General features: G+C 41.1%; 1 protein-coding gene across 3 annotated transcripts in view; it reads left to right on the forward strand.

The window, feature by feature from the left end:
- The window catches only part of DOCK9 (dedicator of cytokinesis 9), a 308,951-nt gene that overhangs the window by 178,203 nt on the left and 107,597 nt on the right, over positions 1–23,151 (forward strand). For all 3 annotated transcript variants that reach the window (XM_065397434.1, XM_065423846.1, XM_065397509.1), the window contains 7 exons: positions 520–606; positions 1,641–1,730; positions 9,068–9,183; positions 9,365–9,434; positions 9,547–9,672; positions 9,901–9,972; positions 22,656–22,802. In XM_065397434.1, the coding sequence (XP_065253506.1) occupies positions 520–606; positions 1,641–1,730; positions 9,068–9,183; positions 9,365–9,434; positions 9,547–9,672; positions 9,901–9,972; positions 22,656–22,802 (708 nt within the window). The remainder of the gene's footprint in view (positions 1–519; positions 607–1,640; positions 1,731–9,067; positions 9,184–9,364; positions 9,435–9,546; positions 9,673–9,900; positions 9,973–22,655; positions 22,803–23,151) is intronic.

Here is a 23,151-nt window from a genome sequence, read left to right on the forward strand (position 1 = left end):
TACTGTTCTGACATTCCCAAATGAGAGGGAAAGGGAACACTGACTGCTACACATTCTAAGACACCAGTTTATCTTAGTGCAAGCAGCAGCTCTGATTGACTGTCCTTCTCAAGAACAGCCAATCAAATGAGGATTTCCTGTAGTCCAGGAGGTTTCCCCATACACTTAAAGGAGAGTCAGAAAACCCATATCTCACATGAAAAGTCCACTGAGTTAATTAGCATATATAACCCATAAAGTTCATCCATCTGCAAGTTTTTCATGTGATGCCAATACTATGGGACAGTTTGTCTTTAAAAAGAACCATTTCTAATTGAGTAACTACATACATATTTCATAATGATTTTTAGTGGCATTGCCTTCCAATTATTCATTGCACAATTTTACTTGATATGTACAAGTTTACAGTTTATAGGACAGTCTGAAATGTCCATATATATGGTATGCAAACCACTGTCCTGTTGTTTTGGGTTGGTATGCTGACATGATATATTGTTTTTCCTCTTTGTGTGCAAACAGCATTCTGGTCCTGAAATTAAATGGGTAGATGGAGGCAAACCATTGTTAAAAATTTCTACGCATCTAGTTTCTACTGTCTACACACAGGTAAGTTTAAAACCAAAACAAATATTTTATGATTAATGTGTCTTTGTAGCATGAATACAATATATAAAGGAGATTTTCAAACACACAAAAGAAACACACAAAAGGCTGCCAACTCCTATTTTGTGCCTCTGAAAATCTCCCCCATAGTTAATATATAAAACGTACTGTATGCTACAGTGGATTTTAAAATGATTATCCAGAATACAAAGCCTTTTGTCTAAGTCATCAGTTCACATTTGAGTCCAGTCCAATTTTTGACCAAAGTGAAAAGTGCCAGTCTCAATCCAATTCCAGTTGTTCACATTAAAACCATCACAGTGTTAACTGACATGCTTGTTGGCAGTGTAAGTAGAGAGCTAAAGGACTGAATGGTCATGAAGAGTGATCTCCCATCTGACAGCTAAAAGTGGTTCTTTCAGGTCAGCTTGAGATATAAAAGCGTGGCAGTGTGAGAAAGCTGCACGGACAATACCTTTACTGTATTGATCTGAAGATAAATATGATTTTAATCTCAGCTACTAACTTGGCATCTTTGACAAATACTAAAAACATTTACTTAAAATTTAAAAACAAAACAAAACTGTAGTTACCTTTGCACTGCTGGATGTGGCTGTCTTCACATATACTTGTATCTGTAGATTACTATATTTTGGATTAGTATTTTGGGTTCTGTACTGATAGAAACAAATACAGGACTTAGACAGTACATGCTTATTACTGTTAATCAGGGCAATTATAGTAATTTTTTCCTCCCTGTCAATTATTTTTAAGGAAATATACATGCCATTTTGTGCAATGATTGTTCAGTAATGGATCCATTTAATGTGGTTGAAGTTTTTGGCTGTTTGTTATGCACCTATTTTATATTGGCACTTGGAAGTGCTAACTGGAAACATATATAAAATATAAAAATCAAAAGAGGAACAAAGCAATGGTATCTGCATTTTTATATATGCATTGCTTTGTTCCTCTTTTGATTATGGAAGTAAACTTCAGTTATTGCTGATTAACTTTGGTTCTCTTGTTTTTGGTAGGACCAGCACTTACACAACTTTTTTGAGTACTGTCAGAAAACGGAGTCTGGAGCCCAGGCCTTAGGAACTGATCTCGTAAAGTATCTTAAGGTACAAAACAGCAGTGATATAACAGATTTAATAAAATTGGGAAATTGGGGAGAGGACTGTGGTCCTATCAATTGAGGGGTGGGGCTGCAAATCAGGATGTGATAATGATGGAGTTTTGCTAAGTTTAGCCCCCAGTCACCTCAACCACCTTCTCTGAAGATTGATATAGCTTGAACAAAAAAGTAAGGTTCCCACAGGAATGTTAATTTAGCCAAATTGGCCAGAATTTTAAAATAGATGCTGAAGGCCCGGCACCTAAATCTATTTATTTTCGTAAGTACATGCAGCTCTTGTTGACTTAATTGTGGGTACTTAGCCCCTCAGAAAATCAAGCCACTTTTTAAGAGGCTGAAATATGGATTTAGGGGCCAAACTTTATGCATCAGCATCTTGGCCACTGTGACTACATTAAGGTTAACAAAACATCAGCTTCAACATGTTGCCTCTGGAGACCAGAAAAATAGTATTGTGGTTAAGGCACAGGACTTGGAGTCCAGAGACCTAGTACTATTCCTGGCTTTTCCATCAATTTTCTGTGTGACTTGTACAAGTCACCTTAATCTCCTTGTGCTTCACAGAGGATGATTGTCTGCATCACAGAAATGTAGTAAGGCTAAATTAATGGATGTTTGTAAGGTATTTATCATCTGTTACTTTACTCTCAAAGCTACAACTGAGATTAGGGTCTTCATTGTGCCTGGGCACTGTGCATACACACAGTAAGACATTATCCCTGTTCTAAAGAATTTACAGTCCAAATAAGCAAGACTTAGAACGGGTGGAAGAAAGGAAATAGTATTATGTACATTTTAAATATGTAGCTGAGACACACAGATGATGTAACTTGCCTAATGTCATGCAGAAAGTCTGGAAAAGCTGAGAATTGAAGCCAGCTCTTCTGTGTCCCAGTGTAGTGCATTAACCACAAAACCATCCTTCTTTCCTGAAATTATTTTTAAATCATCAAATGTCAAGTGCCAAATAAATACACAACAGTATTATTATATTTAATATATAGCGCTTCCAATTTTCAGTTTTAACCAATAATCACCAATAAAACACTCCGATACAAAATAAATGAAAACAATGTTTATCCAGTCAGTAAACACTGCGGGGGGAAAAAACAAAGCTAGTTTCTTGTATCTAAGGGCTTGTCTACGTGGAGCAGTAATGCGGACTACAGGGGTGTGATTTCTGAATTCCAGTAACGTGTATGCATTAACTCAGTGATACTCAGAACGTGGCTCTTAAGCCTCAAGATGCTCTTTAATGTGTCTCCTGTGGTTCTTTGCAGCACGTTATTAAAACACTGTGTGATTTAATTATTAACCAATCTAAGTTATTAACCAATCAGGATGTTTTTACCATGTTATTAACCAATTGTAGTTGATAAAATAATAATACTTGTTCAGTCATTTTGCTGTGAAAATTATATATATATTTTCCCCTGTCATACTATTTAAATATGAATATATAACACTATAGTAAATGAAACAATGAACTCACACTACTGTGGCTCTTTTGGGTAATGTTGATCACTAATTTGGCTCCTGAACCACTGAGGTTCAAGTATCACTGCATTGACTGGTCCATGTAGACCCTGCTAGTGTGCACTAAAGGTTCCCTAGTGCACTTTATCATAGTTTATTGCACCCAATGCGGCATGCATGATTACCTGCCCTATGGGCAAGTGGCGTATGTATTCATTCGGTGCAAGGAACTCCTGGCCTTCAGAGACCATGTACGGGCTTTGGAGACCAGGGTGGCTGAGCTGGAGGAGCTAAGGGAGACAGAGAGGTACATAGATGAGACTTTCTGGGACACAGTTGAACGGTCCCATCCCTGGTCTGACAGCCTCTGTGCTGTTGAGGAAGATGAAAGCCTCAGGTAAGGAGAACATCCAACTGAGGGAAATGTGCGGTGGCCATCACGACCCTGGAGCCCAAGGCTTCCCGCAGCTCCCATTGTCCAGGAACAGCGAATCGCGGCCACTGGGAGCTGCGGGGGGCCATGCCTGCAGGCGGTCAATGTAAACACGTCTCGTGGCCTCCCAGGGGATTACCCTGATGGGCTGTGTGCTGAAGGTTGCCAACCCCTGCTCTATGTCCTAGTAAGGAGGACAGTATGGAAGATGAAATACAGGTAGGATCTGAGACTATTAAAATAAAAAACTCAATAATAATGGGGGATTTCAACTATCCCCATATTGACTGGGTACATATCACCTCAGGACGGGATGCAGAGATAAAGTTTCTTGACACCTTAAATGACTGCTGCTTGGAGCAGCTAGTCCTGGAACCCACAAGAGGAGAGGAAATTATAGATTTACTCCTAAGTGGAGCACAAGATCAGGGCCAAGAGGTGAATATAGCTGGACCACTTGGTAATAGTGACCATAATATTAAATTTAACCTCCCTGTAGCAGGGGAAACACCACAGCGGCCCAACACTGTAACATTTAATTTCAGAAAGGGAAACTATACAAAAATGAGGAGGTTAGTTAAACAGAAATTAAAAGGTACCGCACCAAAAGTAAAATCCCTGCAAAGCTGCATGGAAACTTTTTAAAGACACGATAATAGAGGCTCAACTTAAATGTATATCCGAAATTAAAAAACTTAGTAAGAGAACCAGAAAAGAGCCACCATAGCTAAACAACAAAGTAAAAGAAGCAGTGAGAGGCAAAAAGTCATCCTTTAAAAAATGGAAGTTAAATCCTAGTTAGGAAAACAGAAAGGAGCATAAACTCTGGCAAATGAAGTGTAAAAATATAATTAGGAAGGCCAAAAAAGAATTTGAAGAACAGGTAGCCAAAGACTCAAAAAGTAATAGCAACAAAATTTTTAAGTACATCAGAAGCAGGAAGCTTGCTAAACAACCAGAGGAGCCACTGGACAATCGAGATGCTAAAGGAGCGCTCAAGGATGATAAGGCCATTGCGGAGAAACTAAATGAATTCTTTGCATCGGTCTTCACAGCTGAGGATGTGAGGGAGATTCCCAAACCTGAGCCATTCTTTTTAGATGACAAATCTGAGGAACTGTTCCAGATTGAGGTGTCATTAGAGGAGGTTTTGAAACAAATTGATAAACTAAACAGTAATAAGTCTCCAGGACTAGATGGTATTCACCTGAGAGTTCTGAAGGAACTCGTATGTGAAATTGCAGGAATACTAACTAGTCTGTAACCTATCATTTAAATCAGCTTCTGTACCAAATGACTGGAGGATAGCTAATGTGACGCCAAGTTTTAAAAAGGGCTCCAGAGGTGACCCCGGCAATTACAGGCCGGTAAGTCTGACTTCAGTACTGGGAAAACTGGTTGAAACTATAGTAAAGATCAGAATTGTCAGACACATAGATGAACATAATTTGTTGGGGAATAGTCAACACTAGAATTCTTTGAGGGGGTCAACAAGCACGTGGACAAAGGGGATCCAGTGGATATAGTGTATTTAGATTTTCAAAAAGCCTTTGACAAGGTCCCTCTCCAAAGGCTCTCAAGCAAAGTAAGCAGTCATGGGATAAGAGGGAAGGTTCTCTCATGGATTGGTAACTGGTTAAAAGATAGAAAGCAAAAGGTAGGAATAAGTCGTCAGTTTTCAGAATGGAGAGAGGTAAATAGTGGTGTCCCTCAGGTGTCTGTACTGGGACCATTCCTATTCAACATATTCATAAATGATTGGAAAAAGGGGTAAACAGTGAGGTGGCAAAATTTGCAGATCATACAAAACAACTCAAGATAGTTAAGTCCCAGGCAGACTGCGAAGAACTACAAAAGGAGCTCTCAAAACTGGGTGACTGGGCAACAAACTGGCAGATAAATTCAATGTTGATAGATGCAAAGTAAAGCATATTGGAAAACATAATCCCTACTATACATATAAAATGATGGGGTCTAAATTAGCTGTTACCACTCAAGAAAGAGATCTTGGAGTGATTGTGGATAGTTCTCTGAAAACATCCAGTGGCAGTCGAAAAAGCGAACAGAATGTTGGGAATCATTAAGAAAGGGATAGATAATAAGACAGATAATATCATATTGCTCTACATAAATCCATGGTACGCCCACATCTTGAATACTGCATGCAGATGTGGTCACCCCATCTCAAAAAAGATATATTGGAATTGGAAAAGGTTCAGAAAAGGGCAACAAAAATGATTAGGGGTATGGAACGGCTGCCATATGGGGAGAGATTAATAAAACTGGGACTTTTCAGCTTGGAAAAGAGACGACTAAGGGGGGATATGATAGAGTCTATAAAATCATGAGTGGTGTGGAGAAAGTAAATAAGGAAGTGTTATTTACTCCTTGTAACACAAGAACTAGGGGTCACCAAATGAAATTAATAGACAGCAGGTTTAAAACAAACAAAAGGAAGTATTTTTTACACAACACACAGTCAACCTGTGGAACTCCTTGCCAGAGGATGTTGTGAAGGCCAAGACTATAACAGGGTTCAAAAAAGAACTAGATAAGTTCATGGAGGATAGGTCCATCAATGGCTATTAGCCAGGATGAGCAGGGATGGTGTCCCTAGCCTTTGTTTGCCAGAAGCTGGGAATGGGCGACAGGGGATGGATCACTTGATGATTACCTGTTCTATTCATTCCCTCTGTGGCACCTGGCATTGGCCACTGTTGAAAGACAGGATACTGGGCTAGATGGACCTTTTGTCTGACCCAGTATTGCCGTTCTTATGTTCTTATAGTGCTGTTTGAAACAGTACTATGTTAAAGCACACTAGGGAACATTACAAAGATATTATCATTACAGTATATACTACTTTATTGAGTAATGTATATAATATGCTTTGGCTTGGAAGGATTAGATTTTTATCAGTAAATGTTGATAAATGTCTATTTCAACATATACACAGAAACCGATGAAAAAATATTTCTTTAATAATCAAAATTTAAAGATAAACAAAAGTAAGAAAAATGCTTCTTGAGAACTTATTAGAGTTTGATTTGAGGCTATTTCCTTTGTATATTTTGACATATGATATTGACAATGTGTGTTTTAATGGGTATAAAGCTTTAACATTTTGAATTCTAACATTGACTGTCATTAAATAATTGTCTGTTCCCCACACACACAATTTCCCACAACTATGAACATTTTAATTGATCAAAATGGAAAAATGATTAAAAATAAACATTGATATCTATCAAAACTATTAAAAATATTGAATTTAGCTAAGCCGAAATATACATAACTTATTACAGGTTGTACAAAGCGAAAAAAAACCCCAAAAACAATTTTTAACATCTACGTAAAACTTAAAAATCACTAAAAATAAACCTTGACAAATAAAATAAATAAACTCAAAAAAACCCAGACACCTTATTAATATATTGAGCAGAGATTTAACCTGTCTCATCCATCTTCCAAATATACTTTCTTCATGCCAAGCACTTAGTATTTTTAATTATTTGAACACTTCACTGTCCACAGTAGTTGAGCACTCTGCATTTGAAGATTTACCAAACTTGGCATACCCTTACAGTTAGGCTGTGTATATTCTTCTGCATAAACTGCAATTTGCTTGGATTAAAATGTCTGCAAGTGCAGACTGAATGTCAAAGTAGTAGCCTGGGTTCTTGACTGAACTAGCAAGGTGTCTAGTGTTCAACTTGTCAACTTGATGTGGTAGATGTTGGAATACTTGTTATAGAAGACTATTGACCCCATGGAAGCAAAAAATTATGAATGAGAAGTTCTAAAATCCTTTTATTTAACCAAATCTAAATTTTATGCCTACATTACCTGACTATAACACTGTAATTTCCACAAAATTGAAAATTTCATATGTCAAAAAGTATTCTCCATCCCCTTTCATACAGTTGTCTTTCAGATAGCAATTAGTACTATACAGTGCAAAGGATTGAATCATAGAAGTATACGGCTGGAAGAGACCTAAAGAGGTCATCTAATCCACCCCTCTGCACTCAGGCAAGATAAAGTATATCTACATCATCCCTGACAGGTGTTTGTCTAACCTGTTCTTTAAAACCTCTAATGACAAGGATTCCATAGCATCCCTAGGTAACCTGTTCTAGTTTTTAACTACCCTTATAGTTAGAAAAAATTTCCTAATATGCAACCTAAATCTCTCTTGCTGCAAATTAAGCCTATTACTTCTTTTCCATAGAACAGGTGATTATCCTCTTTATAAAAACCTTTTACATATTTGAAAACTGTTATCATGTCCCCGCTCTTCTCTTTAGTCTAGAGAAGCCTTTGGTTCTCTAGAGTAAACTTGCCTAGTTCCTTCAACCTTTCCTTATAGGGCTCATTTTCTAAACCTCTTATTATTGTTGCTCTCTTCTGGACTCTTTCCAATTTGTTCTTGAGTGTGGTGTCCAAAACTGGACACAGTACTTCAGCTGAGGCTTCACCAGTGCTGATTAGAGTGGAACAATTAATTCCCCACGTCTTATATACAACACTCCTGTTAATGCATCTCAGAATGACATTTACCTTTTTTGTAACAGCATCATACTGTTGAGTCATATTCAATTTGTGATCCACCATAACGCCCAGATCCTTTCTGTAGTATTGCTGCCTAACCAGATATTCTCCACTTTGTATTTGTGCATTTGATTTTTTCCTTCTTAAGTGTAGTAGTTTTCACTTGTCTTTATTGAAATTTATCTTACTGATTTAAAACCAATTTTCCAATTTATCAAGATCATTTTGAATTCTAATCCTGTCCTCCATAGTGCTTGCAACACTTCCTGTCTTGGTGTAATCCGCAAGCTTTATAAGCATACTTTCCACTCCATCATCCAAGTTGTGAATGGAAATATTTAATAGTACTGGACCCAGGAAAGACCACGGTGTAACTCCACTTGATATGTCCTCCCACTTTGATGGCAAACCATTGTTAACTACTCTTTGAGTTCAGTCTTTTAATCAGTTTTGAATCCACTTTATAGTAATCTAATCTAGACCACATTTCCTTAGTTTGCTTATGAGATTGTCATGTGGGACTGTGTCAAAAGCCTTACTGTAGTCCAGTTATATCATTCCTACTGCTTCCCTCTTTTCCACTGGGCCAGTAATCCTATCAAAGAAGGAAATTAAGTTGGATCTATGTTTGCTATTATCACCTTATTCTCCAGATTTGAACAAATTGATTAATAATTTGTTCCAGTATCTTTCCAGGTATCGAAGTTAGGCTGACTGGTCTATAATTTCCCAGATCCTCCTTTTCCCCCTTTCTTGAAGGGGGAAAGTTCTTTTTCTAAGTAGATTGTAGAGGAGTTTTGAAAATAACATTAAATGGCTTGATTACAAGGAAGTAATATTACTACTCTATTTCTTTCTCTTAGAGTCTTCATGCTATGGAGGGCCATGTGATGATAGCTTTCCTGCCTACAATTCTAAACCAATTGTTTAGAGTTCTCACTAGAACTACTCAAGAGGAAGTTACAGTCAATGTGACAAGGTAAAGAATTTAAGTGGTCCAGTGTGTTTAAATGATTAATGGTTTGTGCCCCAGATTTCTCCATGTGGTAGTAAGTTGCAGAAATGAACTGATCTGTAGTCAAAGTACACATTTTTGTGACAGCAGAACATATTTTTTTTCTGCAGTTTTATGTTTATTGTTGGTTTCTATCTTTTTTTAGGGTTATTATACATATTGTTGCACAGTGCCACGAAGAAGGATTGGATAGCTATTTGAGGTCATATGTCAAGGTATACAACATAAAATAATGTGTTTGCTTTTTTAAAAATAATCCCATTAAAAATAGTCAGTTGCATTTATTTAAATTGCACATGTTACATTCTGTTTCCTTTTTCCTACAAGTATGCTTATAAAGCTGAGCCTTATATTGCTTCTGAATATAAGACTGTACATGAAGAACTGACAAAATCCATGACAACAATTCTTAAACCATCTGCTGACTTTCTTACAAGCAACAAGCTACTTAAGGTATTTGTTGAAAAACTTTTACTTTTTCCTTCTTGTTTCTAATAAAGCAGAGCCTAATCCTCAGAACTGAACTGTTAAGAAACAATATGTCATCTCTTTCCTAGCAGATGTTGTAAATAGCTAATTTTATCCAGGTTGTCATTGGCTGTAAAAAGACTAATTTAGTTTTGGAAATTTTAGACTAGTTTTGCAGTTTTATATAATGCAATAATTTGGTTTTCTTTTCAGTATTCGTGGTTTTTCTTTGAAGTTCTGATAAAATCAGTGGCTCAGCATTTGATAGAAAACGCTAAAATAAAGGTATGTAGACTTATATTTAGACCCTTAAGAGCTTTTTATAGCACAGTCTCCCCCTTCATCAGTTTTTATTACATGTTTTTGCTGTATATAAGAACACTAACTAGAGTTAAATTAAATAGCTAAAAACTTTGTTAACCCAGAGTTAAGGATGTCTGGCAATAGTTTGTGCCCTTCCAGAACACTGAGTTCAGCAAAACTCAAACTTGTGAAAACCAGGAAATAGAGTTAAAGGTACACATCTGTGCAACCTTAACTCTGCCTCCCTGAAGCTGGTAAGAGCCACTAATGATTATTTGCATGCACTCCAGCTGCATTCACTGTGTTAGGTGTAGCTGTAGTGAATGGTAGAGAAATAGAGCAGCTTGGAAGAGTTGTAATTGTGATACGAGACAATCGAGGGGACCGTGTCTGGGGATGTGTGTGAGGCCCTCTCCCTGACCGCTGCGTGTGTGATCAAAGGAAAGGTGCATGCTACTGTGAGAGATCCAGTATGCCTCATTTCAGCATTGCATTGTGTAGAAATTAGGTGGGAGATTAAACTCAGACCACACTAATAAGGTACAAGTGAAAGTATAGTTTTAGGGCATGGCTACACTTGCAGATGTAGAGTGCTTTGAGTTAAACCAGCTTTCGTAGGGCACAGTAGGGAAAGCACTGCAATCTGTCCACACTGCAGCTTCTAGCGCACTGACATGGACCAATTTGCGGCACTTGTAGTGGCATTGGGAGTGGTGCATTATGGGCAGCTATCCCAGCATGCAAGTTATAATAATAATTAATGGAGATATCCCATCTCCTAGAACTGGAAGGGACCTTGAAAGGTCATCGAGTCCAGCCCCCTGCCTTCACTAGCAGGACCAAGTACTGATTTTGCCCCAGATCCCCAAGTGGCCCCCTCAAGGATTGAACTCACAACCCTGGGTTTAGCAGGCAAATGCTCAAACCACTGAGCTATCCCTCCCCCCTGCAACGTGCTTTTAAAATGGGGGTGGAATGGGGTGGAGTGTGACAGGGAGTGTGTTGTGTGTATGTGGGGGGAGAGAGAGTGGGTTTTGGGGGGCTGAGAGCATGTCAGCATGCTGTCTTGTAAGTTCAGAGAGCAGCAGACCTCCCGCTCCCCCCCCCGCCTCTCTCTCTCTCACACACAGCATACCACAGTAACGGCTTGCATGCTGGCTGTCAGAAACGGAGCTTCGAAAGGGCATTTCCGCATTCCTACAGGAGTTCAAAACAATGACAAGAGTGGCCACTTGACTTAAGGGGATTATGGGATGTTTCCAGAGGCCGATCAGAGCGCAGTAACGCAACACCTCGTTCATACTGACGCCCGGGCATTGTAGCCAAAGCGCAGCAAACATTATTCCTTTCGCCGAGGTGGAGTACCAGCAGCGCTGTAGCCGCGGAGTCAGAGCGCTCTACGTGCCTTGCCAGTGTGGACGGGTAGTGAGCTAGTGCGCCCAGGGCTCCTTTATTGCGCTGTAACTCGCAAGTGTAGCCAGGCCCTTAGATGTCATTGTGTACATAAGGGTAAAGGTGGTGTAAAAGGGATTGAAGGATTTGTAAAATTTAGCAGATGTGTTCTTTCTGTGGAGTAGGCTAAGTGTAGAAGTGTAAGTAGTTCTTGTTCTGTACAGGGCAAAGGCAGAGTATGAGTATGTGTTATAGGTGTGTTGGGGCATCAGTCAAAGAGGGCAGAGTTAGGGTTGTGTGGATGCATACCTTAACTCTGTATTTCCTAGTTTTCACAAGTTTTTCTGATCAATGTGTTCTGGAAGGGCACAAGCTATCGCCAGGCAAACTTAACTCTGGATTAACTAAGTTTTTTTGCCATTTAATTTTCTGGTTTTGTGAACAAAAAGAGAAATGCTTTTGGTAGGAGTTAGGCAGTTTTTAATTATCCTATAGATGTGCACTTCAGACACTGTTATGAACAGATAATGTTAATAATACCTAATTCTTACAAAGCACTTTTCATCAATAGATCGCAAGGAGGGAAACATCATTATTCCCCTTGTACACAGTGTGGCACAAAGAGGTGAAGTGACTTGGCCAAAGTCCTCTAGCGGGCTAGTGGCAGAGCCAGGAATAGAACCCAGGTTTTCCAAGACCTAGTCCACTGTTGTACCCGCTAGGTCACACATTTGCTGGATGAGTCCCAAGTGCTCCTTCTGCCCTCGTAAAGTTTGTTGCAGTAGAATGGGGATAATGGATGTGCTTTGAAATGTTTGAAGTGTGTAGTTGCTAATAAGCTATTGAGAGAAATCTTAGACATGGTCTGTGTCCTGAGAGCTTGACAGTTGTATTACATGGTGGTTACAGTAAATTTAAGCTTGTGATTGATGATGGTTATGCCTCCCTCCTTCCCCCATTATTCCCCACAACATGTACTCTCCCAGCCACCCAGCTCACCCTCCCCTTCCGGTCCAATTAAGCAATTTATATTTTATAAGCCAGATGCACAACACGTGTGCGTGCGCACACATACAAAATACACACAAAAAGGTAGAATCTGTGAACTTTGAAGAAAAACTTTGTTTTGGAAGGAAGGAGGGGGGCTGTATCTCAGGCACCTCTTACTCAAATTACCCTAAATTTGAATCACTCACCGTACCCTGTGGCCCCATAGTGACACAGTAACTATCAAGACAATCCAGGTACACATGTGGATGGTAGAACACTTAGAAGAATCGTTCTTTAAACAGAAAACATATTCTCAGTCTTAACTTCAGCAGAGCTCTGCTATACTATTTATTAAATTAATCATCATCAAATGCTTAGCTACATGGGGGTCTGCAGCAAAAGATAATCCCTGCAAGTATAGGAGATTCTGAGAGGTGTGAATGTGATGGTCTCAGCTGAATGAGAACACCCCATGGAGATAAATACAGCCCAGAACAATAGCTCTGAGATGTGTGAACTTCTCCATTCATGTCAGTAGTTGTTCCCCTCCTCCTCCAACCTCCCCAGTCCGGTACTGGATAGTCTGTGAGATCCATCAAGCATGCCCATTCTCAACTCCTTACCCCAGTGTCAGAAACATATTTTTGGCTCATGATCCCAGTATGCATGTTCTCATCTCTCCACCCAGTGGGAAGGACGTTCGCAGTTCCTGGCTCACATGAGGGGCAGGGAAAGGGCAAGCACCCCCAGGTCCCAGCTCACATGGTAGAATAGGGAGAGGGTCTCAGGTAACCCCAGAAGAGCAAGGGACACCACAGAACCTTTCACACAAGAGGGGGATAGGGCGGGAGGAAGGTGGTCAGACCGCAGTAGATGGGCAGCACCCCACCTCCCAGCAAAATTCTTGGACACACAGATGAAGGTAGGAAGATTTGCTCAGATCCCCCCTGATCCTGGCACACACACAGGAGGGGACAATGTGGGGCTGACAGGAGCCCCTGCCCCTATTCACCTACTGTCACTCATCCCCATGTCCCCCTTCCCAGTGTCCACCCTCTCCTCCCGCTTCACCAAGCTCCCATCCATTCCCATCACCTGGCCATCTCCCACTCCTGGTCACCCATCCCCTACCCATAATCACCCCTCCCCTTGCTGCACCCCAGACCCTTTTAACCCTATTATCACCTATTGTTAATCACCATTAATCACCCTCTCATCCCAGCAAGAAAGTGCATGTGTAAATTATTTTGTTTTTAAAATAGTTTAATTGGTTACTGAATATTCTGCTGTACTCAGATTATATTTCCCCCAAAGAGGAAACACCCTTTGACAGAAGCAGATTTGAGCAACATGCCTCCCTTTTTAAACTTCAGATTTCTGCCTCGTCTGGATGTTGCTCAGGTTCAAGGACTGTAACATTCCCTCTTGAGCTATTCAGGTCCTCTGAGTCATAGCAAGCTTTCAACCCCATTAACCATTGTCTCTGCACATGCACAATGTAATCCATTAAGCATGTGAGCCTTAAAACTGCTTAGTGCAGCCTAACAGGAAAAGCAAACTCTTTGGCTAATAACATTGTAATTTGATTTCCTCCAGAGGGCTAGTGGGTGGCATGCACTCTGTTGGGGTACCTCTCGAGCATTTGAGACTCTGATGCAATGATCTGAGCCCTAGTTTGATCTCTATCTGTGCACAAAAAAAGTTGCAAAAATATTTCAACCTTTAGAAAAGCTGTTTTTGTCCAAGGACTGTATCTTGGAAATCCCTTGATCAAATGGCTCCACAGTTGGATCAGTAACAGAACCCCACACCCTGATGAGGTATGCCAAATTTGAAGGCAATCCAAGTAACCATGTGGATTTTATAGCACTTAAGAGTCAAGCTTTACACAGAAAGCTGGTCTTGTCCTTAATGACGGCAGAGCTGGCACTCCAGTACAGTAAGAAAAAATATAGAAGTAGGTATGTGATATAGAGGAATGTTTTACTTTTGCTCATTGCTTTGTTGTAAGAAAACTCTGAGAAAAGAGCAGTAGCATGAAGAAAAGAGAAACAAACCATAAGAAAAGAGGGAAAGATGACACACAGCAGAACATAGCACATCAAACAGAAAAGTATCATACAGAGCCAGAAGATTATCATAGCAATTATATCAGTCTAAACAGTCGTTTGGCCACTAGGCTCACGTGTACACATCACCATTCCTTATTATATTGTTGCATGTGTATACTATGATAGAGACCAGAGGCAAAACAGGCAGGATCAGGATCTTGTTATGCTAGACATTGCAAAAACACAGTCTGTCCCCTGAAGAGCCAATCTAGTTATGTTATTAAAGGACTCCGAGAGAAAAGAATAATGCAAACAGATTTTTTTTTTTCCTTTTTCCTGTCTCTTACATGCTATACACAGCTGCAATATCATTAAATTCACTGTACCAATTTTCTGTTCTGGAAGCTGTAGGTGTTTTAGCACTAGATATTTTGCTATCAGTGAGGCTTGTAAGAAGCCATGTTTTTGTGACTCATTGAGATCTCTTGGTTGGTGTGCCCCAATATAAACAATTCTGGTTGAAACAAACAAGCTATGTCTACAGTAGCACTTTTGTCGGTAAAAACACACCCCTGACTGACATAAGTTTCACTGATAGAAGTGACGGGGTGGAAGCATTATGTCAAACATTATTTCTTATGCTCTTCCGCTAACATAGATACCGCTGCTCATTGGGGAGTGGTTTAATTATGCCGGCATGGGAGACCTTACAGCAGTGCAGCTGCAGCGGTTCAGCTGTGCCACTGTAAGGTCTTTAGTATAGACATAACTTAATATTGAGGACTAAGGCTAATTCTTAAGAACATATCTTCCAAGTCGCTCAATAACATATGTAGGAGGGAGCCACGAGATCTCTACCACTTATTGATATCCTCACTGCCTACTTGAGATGTACTTTGAGATATACATTTTATACTTTGCCTAATATTGTTCCTCTATTGTATGATAAGTAAGAACCTTAAATGCTAGTTCCATTTATTTTAAGTGCCTCTGGACTTTTTTTTTTTTTTTAACCATGGCTTTCTTTGATTCAGTTCTGGCATATTGCCTAATTTTTCTTATGTTTTAACAAACATAGATTACATTGGGAAATTGGTAAAAATTGATTGATTTGTAGTATTCCCAAAATAGATATGTTTGAAGGCCAGACTTTTACTGCTATTCCTCATATGTCTTTAAAGTGTTATTGTGGATTAGAATAAGGATAGAATACCCTTTTCTGTTACATTATTGGTTTGCCTCCAACTGGTGGGGTTGAATTATCCAACGATATTGAAATTTCCTCTAGCAAGGGATGAAATGTTAGTTTTACTGCTAGATAAAACCAGACTCTTCTGATACCCCCCAATAATTGGTGATGTTTTCTGTGTATATCTATAACCTATGGAACCTAAGCAGCAACAGAGGGAATGATATGGAAGGGAATGAGTTGTTTTTCTTTATGGATCCACATTGGGTGCCTTATGTACCATGTCTAGGACAGTGTCCGTGGGAGACCTGTCTCAAGAGAATGTAAATACATTGTGTCCTCAGGTATTGCTCCTGGAGGGATTCTGCGCTGATGCGGGGGTGCAGAATTCATATGGCCCGCATTTTTCTGTGTCCTCACGCAGAAAAATGCAAAAATAATCTGCCGGGGGACACTTGCTTCTGCCCAGGCAGCGGATTTGTTCCAGCATGCCTGGAGCAACCTTAGAGAGGGGGAGGGGGACTGGGCGTGCGTGCATGTCAGTGATTGTACTCCTGGGGGGATTCTGTGGGACTGTGCGTCTGCAGCAGAAAACACGCATCCCATCCCCACACATACACAAATTTCCTGCTTTTACCTGCGGAAAACAGCAGGGAAGCCTGTGGGGGGGCATGAGTGCAGTTTGGGGGAAGGATTGCCCCCCAAACAGAGGCGAGGCATTGGGGGGGGCACACGGGGTTACGTGCCACTGCTCCCTCCCTCCTCATTTCTGCAAACGCAGAGCTGCCCAGCTCGGAGGCTGCCTCTCATCTTTGGCTCTTCTGACTCTCTCAGCTCTTGCACTGTGTCAGGGTCAGGTGCAGCCTCACTGCCGAGTCCCTGTACTGTGGAGGTGGGGACTTCAGGATGATTTCCCACCTCAATGCAGCCAGTGGCCTGTGCGCCCCACTGCCATGCTAGAGCCACACTTATTTATTGGCAGATAAAATGTGCAGAATTTTAAAATATTGTGTGCATAATTTTTAATTGGTTGGTGCATAATTCCCTCAGGAGTAGGCTGTATATATACCCCATGCTCGCCCAGCAACCAGGGGGTTAATGCAGGTACTGCTGGCCAGTGTTGATTGGCAGCCTCACAACAGCTGGGAGAATAAAAGAGCTGGGAAACAGGGTTGTTGCCAGAGGAGCAAGCAGGCTGGATAAGGGAACTCCTGCCAGCTGCTCAGAGACAGCACCTTGAGGAGGGCTGACTGGACCAACAGGCTGAAAAGCCTACAGAAACCAGAGTAGGTAGGAAGTTGCTCAGGGCACGGCTGGAGTTGTTGAGTCCTGATTCTGCCTCTCTAGTTTAAGGGCCCTGAGCTGGAACCCACTGGAGTGGGCAGGCCTGGGTTCCCCCACAGACAAACTGAGAAACTTAAGAATGGAGGAGGATTTTCAGACCCCCTGGGCACGAGGAACTGACCGACAGCCCCGCCAGACTGAGCGAACTCAGGTGCAATGTTCTGCCTAGCCAGAGGGGGCGCCGTTACACCAACATCCCAGCCCACACATTGTAATAGGAAACTGGAATCTGTTTGTTTGTCAGAAGGTATGCTCTCTTTACAGACAATCAAATTTTCCTCAACTGTCTTCCTGAAGAAATTTGTGAATTTGAAGGGTCCAGGTTTTTTAAAGTAATAAGCATAAACAAAGAAGGGAAGGGAACTGACTACTTAAAGGGGGCATGATGAAAACATACTTTTAAAATTAATTCTAGTCTCCTACCAAGAGTAACATATAAAACAGGAGGTCTGAGTACTGAAGACACCTTTAAATAGTTGGAACCAGCTAGAAGGTCCTTCCAAGAACAGGGAGGTCAGAGATACAGGGAGAGTAAGCCAACCATGTGATGTTTTGTTTAATAGTTCTTACATTGTCAAATCTTTTTTAGCTTGAAAATTGTCCTTGGATTGCTAGCTCTTTGGGTAGGGATTTGACTGGCATGTTACTGTATCTGGCACAATGAGACCCCTACCTTGATCGTAGTTTCTGGGTACTACTGAAATATAAATATATAATAATACTTACACTTTTTAAAAAAAGTTTGGAGTGGAAAATCTATTTTTCTAGTTTCTAATAATGGCCACTTGTTTTTCCTGCCAATTCATGAACTCAGTTTGCTATTGAAAGGTTTGTGGTATCCAGACTCACTCTGTAGCAATCCCAATTTCCTTCTCATTAATTAACGTTTTGTTATTGTTTGAAATAGTCTCTTTAAAAACAGACAGACAAACAGCCTTAATATAGATAGTTCAATATCGTGTATATTCGGCAGCACAATAGAAACAAATTCTCTAGCAATTCTGTGATATTAATTTACTATATATCCATGAAATTCCTTTCATTACAATGCCTCCCATAATAAAACACACCAGACTATGGTTTGTAGCTGAATAAATACTCCTTAATGAACAATAGAGCTGATTATTTTCTGCTATGATTAATTTTTTGATTTTTTTGCTGTGTTCTCCAGATGGTCTTGGTCCATGGGCTTCTGTAGTTACAAAGTTGCCTGGGCAGTCCAACTCAGATTTTCTTGTCCTTACCTGAGAGTGCCAGGGAAGAGGGGAGCTTGTAGTTTGCTTCAGCAATCGGCCTTCTCAGCCCCCCAGGCCTCCGCTACTGCTCTGTTTTGTAGGCAGCCTACCAGTCCAAGGAGCACATTTGGTTTTCCCTGATCTCTGGCTGCTAATTAGACTTAAGCTCTGGTCCTCCAACCAACACTCCTGCTGAATTCTGTAGGATAGTGAAGGAAGTGTGCACTGTAACCCAGCTGTTTTCTCCTTGTGAGGAAAACAAGACGCCAGGTGTTTGGCCGCAGCAAAATAATGAATTCTCCAGTAAAAATGCTGAATGCTGTGATGTCTTGGAAAAATGCTAAATTCTATGGCCCCACAATCCCAAGTCCATAGAGCCCTGAGAGGGATGACTGAGGCAGTTTGCACCTTTCAGAGCCATTGTTTCAGGCTCTTTGCAGACTCACACAGGCATCAGTTTGCACTCTGTTCACATCTTAAGATGAAAGCTGAGATTCTGGAGTACAGTTCTTCAGCAAGGAGTGAATTTTGTAGCAAGTTCTTCAATCACAGAACACACAGGGTCCTGACAATAATTAGCTGCTGCCCAAGTACAGTACAATACATGTAATTTGATAATATTTTTATACAAACACTTTGTGTATGTAATCTATAAATTACAGAAAACAAAAGTATAATGATGTCATATGGTTATATTAAAGCAGCTAGTGATAAGACCAATGACAGAGGAAGACAGAAATTAAGATTTAGCATCAATGATTTAGATAATGGCATAGAGAATACACTTATAAAGTTTGCAGATACCAAGCTTTGGGTCGGGGGGAGGAATTGAAGTGCTTTGGAGGATAGGATTCAAATTCAAAATGATCTGGACAAACTGAAGAAATGGTCTGAAGTAAATAGGATGAAATTCAAGAAGGACAAATGCAAAATACTCCAATTCGGAAGGAACAATCAGTTGCACACATACAAAATGGGAAATGACTAGGAAGGAGTACTGCAGAAAGGGAGTCCTAGTGGATCAAAAACTGAATATGAGTCAACAGTGTAACACCGTTGCAAAAAAAGCAAACATAATTCTGGGATGCAGGCCCGCTGACAGCAATTCCAGGTCCCAGGGCGGAACAGTCAATGGGCATGCACAAGCTGCACCCGTGTGGACATGGACTGCCTGACATTTGGGCTGTGCTGTGCCTGCGCTGGCTGGTACCCAGCGAGCTGCCAGCTGCGCTTCCACATGCTCACCCGGTAGGGTTGCCAACTGTCCAATCATGCAAACCCGAAGACCCTTGCCCCGCCCCCTTCCCTGCCCCTTCCCTGAGACCACGCCTCACCCCGCCTCTTTGAGACCCTGTCCCCTGCTCACTCTATTCCCTCCCCCCCGTCGCTCACTCTCCCCCACCCTCGCTTACTTTTACCAGGCTGGGGCAGGGGGTTGGGGTGCGGGAAGGGTTGCGGGGTGCACGCTCTGGGAGGGAGTTTGGGAGCGGGTGCGGGGTTGGAATCTGGGAGGGAAGGAGAGATGCATGCTCTGGGAGAGATTTTGGGTGCGGGAGTGGGTATGGGGTGCAGGCTCTAGGGGGGAGTTTGGGTGCGGGATGCAGACTCTAGGCTGGGGCAGGGGGTTGGGGGTCAGGGGGTTGGCGCTTACCTCGGGCGGCTCCCGAAAGTGATTGGCACACCCCTCTAACAGTGGATCCTAGGCGGGAGGCCCAAGGGGTCTCTGCGTGCCGCTGCCCACGGGCACTGCCTCCGCAGCTCTCATTGGCCACAGTTCCCGGTCAATGGGAGCTGCGGAGACCCCCAATCCCTGGGGCCTCAGGGACGTGCCAGCTGCTTCTAGGAGCAGTGCGGAGCGAGGGCAGGCAGGAAGCCTGCCTTAGCCCTGCTGCGCTGCTGCTGGCAGTGGTGGCCAGGGCCCCCCGGGCCATTTTAAATCGCCTGGGCCCCTGGGCAATTGCCCTCTTTGCAACCCCTACACTCCCCCACCTGGATGTATTAGCAGGCGTGTTGTAAGCAAGACACATGAAGTAATTCTTCCACTGTACTCTGTGCTGGTTAGGCTTCAACTCGAGTCTTGTGTCCAGTTCTGGATGTCGCATTTCAGGAAAGGTGGACAATTTGGAGAAAGTACAGAGAAGAGCAACAAAAATGAATAAAGGTCTAGAAATCATTACCTATGAGGGAAGATTGAAAAAATTGGGTTTGTTTAGCCTGGAGAAGACTGAGAGGGAACATGATAATAGTTTTCAAGTACTTAAAAGGTTGTGTCACGGAAAAGGGAGAAGAATTGTTCTCCTTAACCTCTGAGGACAGGACAAGAAGAAATGGGCTTAAATTGCAGAAAGGGAGGTTTAGGTTGGACATTAGGAAAAACTTCCTAACTGTCAAATTGGTTAAGCACTGGGATAAATTGTCCAGGGAGGTGGTGGAATCTCCATCATTGGAGATTTTTAAGAGCAGGTTGGACAAACACTTGTCAGAGATGGTCTAGATAATACTTATTTCTGCCTTGAGTGCAGGGGACTGGACTAGATGATCTCTTGAGGTCCCTCTAGTCCTAAGATTCTGTGATTCTAAAATGCTAAGACAACAGAGGAAGGATCTGTGTTTAAGACTAAATGTTCAAAGAGATGAAAGTCTGGGTTGTGGACTGATACAAGAAGGCCGTTTCACTGTATAAATCCATGGTATGTCCACACCTTGAATACTGCATGCAGTTCTGGTCGCCACATCTCAAAAAAGATAGATTAGAAGTGGAAAAGGTACAGAGAAGGGCAACAAAAATGATTAGGGGCATAGAGCAACTTTGATCTGAGGAGAGATTGAAAAGACTGGAACTATTCAGCATAGAAAAGAGATGACTAAGGGGGGATATAATAGAGGTCTATAAAATAATGAAAGGTGTGGAGAAAGTGAATAAGGAAATATTTACTCCTTCACATGACACAAGAACCAGGGTTCACTCGATTAAAATTAATAGGCAGGTTTAAAACAACCATCCGGAAGTACTTCTTCACACAATGCAGTCAACCTGTAGAACTCATTGCTAGGGGATGTTGTGAAGGCCAAAAGTATAACTGGGTTCAAAGAAAAACTAGATATGTTGGTGGAGAATAGGTCCATTAATGGCTATTAGCCAAGATGGTCAGGGACGCAACCCCATGCTCTGGGTGTTCCTAAACATCTGACTGCCAGAAGCTGGGACTGGATAATTGTCCTTTTCTGTTCATCAACTCTGAAGCATATGGCACTGGCCATTGTTGGAAAACAGGATATTGGACTGGATGAACTATTGGTCTGACCCAGTATGGCCATTCTTGTGTTCTTATGTTCTCATGGCAGGAAGCTTCAGAGAAAGTTTTCATAGTAGTAGGGGCAGGATTGTAGGAAACATGAGAGATAAAAAGATGCTTATTAAAAAGAGGAAGTTGATTAAAAAGAGGGCTCTAGAGAGAACATCTGTTAGGTAGGCTGGAAAGCTATTTAAAGGCAAGAAAGGCAATTTTGAACTGGATCCCAGAATGAAAAAAGACATAAAATTCTTTGTGTACTGTAGTTTGAAGAGCTGAGACCTGAGGTAGCCAAAGAGCAAGGCATTGCAAACATCAACGCAAGAGAAAATGAAGGCATAGGTGAGAATTTCATCAGAGGTAGAGTCTAAATAGTGTATTAAAGGAGAAATATTTTGGAGATGAAATAACCCAGGTATACAGCTATAGAAGATGTGGGAGGAGAGTGCATGATCAGTGATGACACCTTAGGTACAGTTGAGCCAAATGTGGGAGGCCTGAGTTGAAAAGGATGATAGAAAAAATGGTGCAATATTGGAGGATATTCTTTTTCACAATAGCCACATTTTCGCCTGAGACAAGTAGCTGATAAAACAGCAACATGTGTATTTGGTCAAGGGAGTTATTGGGAATGACTAGATAACTAAGGTATGTGTAGCTAGGTAACTTAAGTAAGAATTAGAATAACTGATTTCTAGATTACTGCCCTTAACTATGCCTTTCAAATTGGAAATCTGTCTTAGGTTTTGCCATGAAAGCAATTTCAAGACTCTTCTATGATGAAACACCTAATGATTTCAAGTTCCATATTTACATATATGTGCTTTTTCATCTTAAAAGAAAATTGCTTTCTACATTGGATTCTAAATAATTCTGCAGATAGAAACTAGAGCTGGTTAAAATTCTTCTTTCAAAACTTTTCTCAACCAAAATTGGCTTTTTTCATAGTCCAGAAAAGTTTGCAAAAAGCTTCTGAATTTTTCATAACTTTCATTTTTCATCAGAACTAGAGTATTTCATCATTTTAATTTTAGCTGTTGTTTTCTCCCTTTTCTCGTTTCCTAAATGAACTTGAGAAATAGCTTTACCTATAGCAAATCATTGTCTGCCATATGCAAGGTTACTTCGGAAATTTAAAATTCTAAACGTGTATTTTAAATTATTCTTCCAGTTGTTACGAAACCAGAGATTTCCTGCTGCTTTTCACCATGCGGTAGAAACATTTGTTAATATGCTAATGCCACACATCACTCAGAAGTACAGAGACAATCCAGAGGCTTCAAAAAATGCAAATCATAGTCTTGCTGTCTTTATAAAGGTAGGTACCCACAATAATATAGGCTCTAGGCTTATTATTTTCAGTCATTTTATTTTTCTTGGATTTTCACTTAGCAAGGTCTCTCACAGCAGCATATATGGTATAAGGCATTGTAATGGGGCATGGCTCTTCTCCCGCCTTCTTCCTCTCAGAAACTGCATGGACTCCAGTGGATTCACCGAACCCTTTTATTTTAAGTTCTATCCACCATTTCCACAACAATCCCCATGCAACCATCTATTTACAGCACCACTGTGCCATTTTGGCACTCTCCCCAGAACCTGAGGGGAACAGAGGTCTCCCTCCCCTGAGGCCTCCATGTAACTGAGTTCAACTAGTGCTAGTCCCC

Source organism: Emys orbicularis, chromosome 1 (genome assembly GCF_028017835.1).
Source record: "Emys orbicularis isolate rEmyOrb1 chromosome 1, rEmyOrb1.hap1, whole genome shotgun sequence".
Taxonomy (NCBI): domain Eukaryota; kingdom Metazoa; phylum Chordata; order Testudines; family Emydidae; genus Emys; species Emys orbicularis.